At 47.3% G+C, this 6,843-nt stretch overlaps 1 protein-coding gene across 3 annotated transcripts in view; it reads right to left on the reverse strand.

The window, feature by feature from the left end:
* Positions 1 to 6,843, reverse strand: part of COQ8A (coenzyme Q8A) — a 38,095-nt gene that overhangs the window by 8,010 nt on the left and 23,242 nt on the right. Inside the window, exons 4-5 of one of the 3 annotated variants that reach the window (XM_023530998.1) lie at positions 6,477 to 6,843; positions 6,151 to 6,217 (exon numbers count right to left, since the gene is read on the reverse strand). The exon at positions 6,477 to 6,843 is cut by the window's right edge and continues 1 nt beyond it. In XM_023530998.1, coding sequence (XP_023386766.1) covers positions 6,151 to 6,217; positions 6,477 to 6,843 — 434 coding nt within the window. The remainder of the gene's footprint in view (positions 1 to 6,150; positions 6,218 to 6,476) is intronic. The other 2 variants (XM_023530997.1, XM_023530996.1) reach the window with 2 other exon arrangements.

Genomic DNA, 6,843 nt, shown 5'->3' on the forward strand with positions numbered 1-6,843 from the left:
AACAATGGCACCGTTCGCAAGGTGTAAGGCAGCTTGGGGAGAGGGGCCTCCGAGCAGGAAGGAGGAAGGAAATGCTCAGCAGACGCTGGGCACTGGCTCGAGGGCGTGTCTGTGCGACTGCAGGGGCCAGAGGCAGCCGCCATGGCACTCGCACAGCACGCACTGAGTGCCAGGCATCTACACCCTCGCTGTGTTCACGCATCCAACGAGCCTGACCTGACATGACATGACCATCCACATGGAAAAGGCAGTGTCCTCTGCTGACAGCCATTCTTGATTCCTTAGGGAGTTAGCCCACCTTCTCTGCTGTCACCCGCATCTTCCACGCCGCCCCGGCCCAGAGAGAGGACGAGAGAGGCCTACAGAGGGGCCTGCAGCCCACAGCACAGGAGGAAGAGGACCAGGAAGGGGTGATGGAGGAAGCTCCCTGTAGCGTGTGCTCGCAGGTTCTCAGAAGCTGGCCCAGAGCTGGACTGGGGGTAGGGGAAGACCTAACACAGCTCCTCTGCTGGCTGTGGGGGACACGGGACTAATTATGGGGGGCAGCTGTGATAGAGGCTTTCTAGGCTCTGGTCCCAGGCTGTCACAAATAAGCACCTGGCCCTGGGTGACTGGCGACTGTGGCTCGGCTTCCCCACCTGTAACTGGAGGTGATAACTGCGCTGATGTCCTTCTAAGAGGAGGGAGCCTGGCTTTAGAAAAGTCAACAAAGGGGCATTGTGCCAGGAGGTCAGAACACTCAGTGCTGCCACAGGAGGTGTAAACACTTCCACCCCAGCCGTCCTGACGACCTTGCCCCAGCCAAGGAACCCAAAGGCATCGCCAATGCGTGACGACCCACGGCAGGGTCTCGATCGGTGTCTGGACACAAAGGCAGTGGGGTGAGTCTATCCAAAAACTCAGTTACTATCACCCTGCTTCTTGGGAGCATGTCCTTGGTATATGCATCGCTATAATACCCTTTAAAAAAGATCAATAAAATGATGGTAATCGTTGATAGTAGTTTTTGTTTTGTTTTAAATGTTCATACTTGGAAAAATTTAAAAATAACCAAAACTATGCCAATTTACTTAATGTTTCTTTTTCATGTTGCCACTGAGATGGGGGGGGACAACCCCAGGTGTATCAGAATCTTTAAGAAATTAAGCAACAATAGCCGTCAGCTTTGCATTTCCATCTAAGCAACGTCCACCTGCTAACATAAGCGAGAATACTCTCATGTCACCTTATCTCCTAAGAAACCCAGTGGAGTGTCAAAAACAATTTTTTAAAGCAAAGTGTTTTTCTGGGAGTGATGGTCCCTTAACATTTTACCTTTAAAAATATATATATATGATAGAATTCCCAAGGAACCAGTCCCTCTTCATTCCCAACCCACTGTTCTCTCATAATAGCCTCTGTTTTTGTGTATCGTGTTTCAAAATCCTTCCTAAATAGAATCTAAGTTGCCTTATCTCTTCCTATTTCTTCGCTTGTTTCCTCTCTGTCTTCCTGTTTCCCTCAGTATTCTCCTCCCTTCTGCCTTAATCGTCTGGCCCGTACGCTCCTGGGTGACGGTCTCAGCAACCGCCGCAGCGCTGTGCTCAAAGCCGTGCTCATCCTCATCCAGTAAGTTCTCTACGGTGCCTGCTTTATCTGTTAAAGTCTCGTTTCTGTCATCATCCACTTCTCTCTCACTGTACAGGTTCAGAGGGGATGAAGACATCTCCTCGGAAGCACAAACAGCAAAAAAGGTGGAAAATACAGAAAAGAGTAGAGGCAACACCTAGGGAAGAGGGGAAAGGTCTAACATATGTGTAATTGGAGTTCCAGAAGGAGAGAGAGAGAAAAGGGCAGCAGCAATAGATGAAGAAATGACCAGAATTTTCCAAAACTGATGGAGGAGATCAAATTGCAGATTCAAGAAGCCTTGCAAACTCCAAGCAGGAGAAATGCGAAACAAATCACACCCAGGCACATCACAGACTACTAAATACCAAAAGCAACAAGGAAATCTTAAAAGCAGCCAGATGACAAAAACTCACATTACTGGCAACGGAGTATAAAACAGACAGCCACGTTGTCAACAGAAACAACGGAACGACATGCTTAAAGTGTTCAAAGAAAATCATTTCAAACATGGAATTTAATGCCCAGCCAAAATACCTTCCAAAACGAAAGTGTAATAAAGACATTTTCACACAAATAAAAACAGAAAATTAATGATTAGCAGACTGCATTATAAGAGAGAAGGAAGTTCTTCAGAGAAAAGGAAAATCATCCCAAATATAATTATGAAAATATAGGAAGAAACAAACAGTGTAAATATGTGGATTAATCTAAATTCATATAGGCTATGTGAAAAAAATAATATGTTGTGGGGTTTAATATATCTTAATTTCATATATAGTATAAAACATGTAGAAACAAAATGCATACATACACATACACACAGAGGGAATACACAGATTTAAAGTGTTCTAAGGTCTTATCATTATTTGGAAAGTAGTAAAAAATAATCATTTGTATTACAGTGTAATAAATCGAGAATGTGTACTGTAATCTCAAAAATAAATACCAAAAGTAGAATAACACACAAGCTAATAGAGAGAAAATGTGTATAATAAGAAAAAAAAGTCTTTGATTAATTCAGAAGACAAGATGGGAGAAATAAAGGGAACAGATGGATCATATAGTAAACAAAGGCTAAAATAGTAGATATAAACCCCAATAGATCAGCAACTCCATTAATGTAAACAGACTATTTACATTATTGGACTAAGATTATTGGCCTGTACTTAACAAAAAATAATTATATAAGCTGCCTATAAATGACATACCTTAAATATAAAAACACAAAAAGGTTGAAAGCAGAAGGAAGAAAAAAGAGATACCATGCAAACATAAACCCCTAAAAACAGATGAAACACAGCTATACTAATACCAGACAGTGTAGAGTTTCACAGAGATAAAGAGAGATATAACATAAAGGAGTCGATCCCTAGGAGGATATAAGAATTCTAAATCTGTAAGCAACCAATAACATAGCTTCAAAATATTAAAGCCTAAATGACAGAACTAAAAAAAGGTAGATAAAAAAATAAAATAAAATAAAAAAATAACGTAGGTAAATCCACAATCATAGTATAAGACTTTTAAATGTCTTTCTCGATAGCTGATAGAACAAAGAGAACAAAACATTAAAAGATCTGATCAATATTAGTAACAGACTAGACAAATAGATATATTGCTGTACCCAGCATCAGAATTCTTTTCAAGTACACATGGAATATTTACCAAACTACTCCCAATGGAGTCAAGACTCCAATTTTACAGAAGGGAAAACCAAGGTAGGGCCCAAGGTCACAAAGCAGCAGAGCTGGAATTATAACCTAGATATTCTGATGACCTAAAGCCCAGTCCTGACCCCAAATCCATTATTTGACCCTATCTTTCACATCATTCTTTAACAAAACCTAATGTCCACAGATCACCTGCCCATAACATCGCAGCTATAACATCCCATAGCCAAGTTGGACTTAGGGCTCCTGTCCCCAACTCAGCATCAAAATGAGCCACCCAGCCTGGAAAGCCTCTGCCTTCCACCTTCACACGGCTGAATACCTGCTGCTGACCTTCCAAACGGCAACCCCATCTCCCTGAGATCTAGAGCAATCCCTTCCTTCATACTCCCCAGGTAAAAATTTCCCAAAGCCTGATGGTCTACTCCTCAAAAACACCTAGCCCCCATGAGCAGAAGAAAGGCTAGCAATGTTCTCTAGGGGAACAAAGCAGAGCAACATTACTTCAAACTGTTTAGACGACTCACCAGCAAGCCATGTATTTCACAATGCAATGAAGAATGTACATAAATAGTATGTTTATACCTCCAAAACAATATTTTTGCAATGTGTACAGTTCTAAGAGTCTATGATATTAATTCTGACCTTTTTCTATTCAATTTCATTCTATTTAATTTGTTTCTTAGATGCTGATCCTGACCAATTAAGTTGATTTCACATTCACGAAAGGATCATAAGCCACAGTTTGCAAACCTCTGGGTGAGGAAAAAGGCCTGGAACTCCCCCTTCTGGGGCCAGAACAGCAGGTTCTTTCCAGACCTGACTCCCCTTGGAGGAGCCACCTCCTGCCACCTCTGAGCCTGAGATGCTAGCTGCTAACGGCCTGGCCGACCGTGTGTAAAGCTCTGAATCACAGCTGTGGGCGGGCCCCCAGCATGGACACCTGAGGATGGCCCCGGGCATTGGGCAGCTGTCAGCAGGGGTTCGAGAGGCTTCTCAGGGTACAGAGCACCTACCAAGCCCACACTGCCCCAGGCTGCCCGTGTCCCCGCCCCAAGGGGAGCCCCGCCCGCTGGATTCACTGGCTGCCCTCGTGTCCCACACCTTCTGCTCGTGTGCCTCAACCGTTCCGCCAGGACTCGCGCCGTTTCATCAGACTTCAACTGACCACAGCGACCTTGGTTCTGGCCAGTTTTCACAAACAGATCCTCCACTAGCCCCGCCCCTGCTCAGACTCCCACGAGAGGAACACACCTGTTCCGAAATACATCAAGCTGGGGCTTCCGGGGACAGGGCTCTGTGGCGAGCCCTCGTCTGGAGTGAGGGGAAGAGGAGGGTTTTGGAGGAAAACTACAGAGTAAGAAGAGGATGGGTCCTGCCCTCGAACTCAGGGGAGGGAAGAGAACCTCCATTTAATTCTTTAATAAGAAACAATAAATATTACCCAACGAACAGCCACTGTGCAAAGCAGAGAACGTGCAAAGTCTTCCGGGAAGTGAAGGTCACTGGAGGTGACCAGAGCGGTGATTCTCAAACTCATGCTGGTGGTGTCGCACCAGGAACTTACGATGTTCTGTGAGGAGCTGCTTGAAATGCTAACCCATTAAAGTGAAATAAAGCGATAATTCTGTGCTGATATCTAGATGCCATTTTATGCTAGAGTCTTGAACATCTAGGTAGCAGATGCCAAATTTTAAAATCATAATATGGAAGAAAATCATATGGCTGAGAAAATTCCATCCAATTAACCTAGTCTGCTCTGCACATTAGGAAGACAGGCAGCCATCAGTGTTTGAACCCACACATCGGTCCAGCTCCCAGAGTACCAGGATGTCGAGGAGCACAGAGCCAATCTTGAACAAGGTATAGGACGGGGTTTCCAAAAGAGAAGAGGCAGCAGACAACAGCACGTATGATAGATGGTGCACGGCAGGGAGACATATAAACCAGCCCAAAAAGCAAAAGGCTGGTGGGAAGATGGACAACAGTGGGCCCCTGAGCACTGGTGTCGCCATGAACCCATCAGACCTGTTATACGCAGCCATGCAAACAACCACTCATCCAAGGCTCAAATGTGAATCTAGCTGCCAAAAGTGTCAGTTTCAGTAAGTGTATTGTCTGGAGAATCTGGAGGCAGCTAAGCTCTAGACAAATGCGCTCCCAGTCACTCTGTCTTAAAGTATACTATTGCAAAAAAGATAGTGCTTTCAATAGGAACATCTTGGTCAGTAAATAAGCGACAGATATGATGACACAATGTCCTCAAGGCAGATACAACTGCTTTAAACCTTCATTACAAAACGATCCTTCAATTCAGATCAAAAGAGCACAGATATGCTAGACACGTGACTACTCAAATCCTCAAAGAAAAGAATAAGACTCATGATGTAGCATCTTAAAATGGACTTCAAACTTAGCTCAGGGCTGCAGCACCTCATTACTGATGTCCCACAGGCCTGCGGGAATCCGGCAAATGAGTCACCAAATGGCTGGTCCCAAGGGGAAAAAACACTGTCTAGGAGGCAAACAGGCCCAGTGAAGAGCTTCTACTCGCTACCTAGCCTCCTTGCTGCAGAGGCTCCAATGGGGCTGGGCAGCTGGGTGGCTGAGGTTGGAGGAAAAGCCGGTGCTGCAGACACTGCCCGCTAAGCGTGGCCTGAGAAGCAGAGCTGCAGCTCGCAAAGTGGCGTCACCCACACTGGCCCCCAGGGAGCCGAGCGGAGTGGGATCCAATAACTGCATCATCCACACGTGGGAAATATCCAGGAATGGCTACCGCAAGAGCTACCACCGTCCCCAAGACACCCCTGGGTCGCGACCCTCGCCCGTCCCCATGCAGGCCTGTGTGAGGGGCACAAGGCCACCTTACCTCCAAAGTTGGCCAGCCGCCCAATCCTCGTCACTGGCACCTTCCGCTCCCGAGCACGCTCACTGAGCTAGAGAGAGGACAAAGAGACCTCAGGAGTCAGCGAACAGGGACAAGACCGACAATCAGGGGTTCATGCTGCCCCCCACATCCCTCTCCACCCGAAAAGGCAGCAGCTCTGCCTCGCAGCACACTCCACCAAGAAAAGGCCTCCATGTTCCTGAAACCTCCAGAACACTCCCTGGAGTATGTCTGCGGAGGGGGCCTGACTCCGGCACCTCTTGAGAACCACCCCACAGGGCCACTCCAGCAGCCCCTCCCGAACGCACCATCTGCCTGTGCGGCTTGCTCTCGGGGCGAGCCTTGGCCTGCCGGGCCTTCTCAATGTCCTCGGCTGTGAGGCCCCCCACGGGGGACTGGTCCTGGTGGAAGAACCTCCGCTGAAGGCCCGTGCCAGAAAAGGGGGCCCTGGTGTCCACGAAGAGCCTTCCATTAGCCCTGCCCAGTGGGGAGGCGGCCTGGCCTGGGAGCCCAGCTTCCCTAAAGGGCCCGCTGTCAACATAGGCCGGAGCGGGGCCCTCGCTGCCCGCGTGGTCCCGGGGCACAGACGGCGCCTCGTCGGAGGAGGAGGCTGCAGAGAACTCCACAGAGGCTCCCTCGGACCTCGGCCCTGAGGAGTGGAATTCTGCTTCCGGG

This window comes from Pteropus vampyrus, unplaced genomic scaffold (assembly GCF_000151845.1).
Source record: "Pteropus vampyrus isolate Shadow unplaced genomic scaffold, Pvam_2.0 Scaffold60, whole genome shotgun sequence".
Lineage (NCBI taxonomy): Eukaryota > Metazoa > Chordata > Mammalia > Chiroptera > Pteropodidae > Pteropus > Pteropus vampyrus.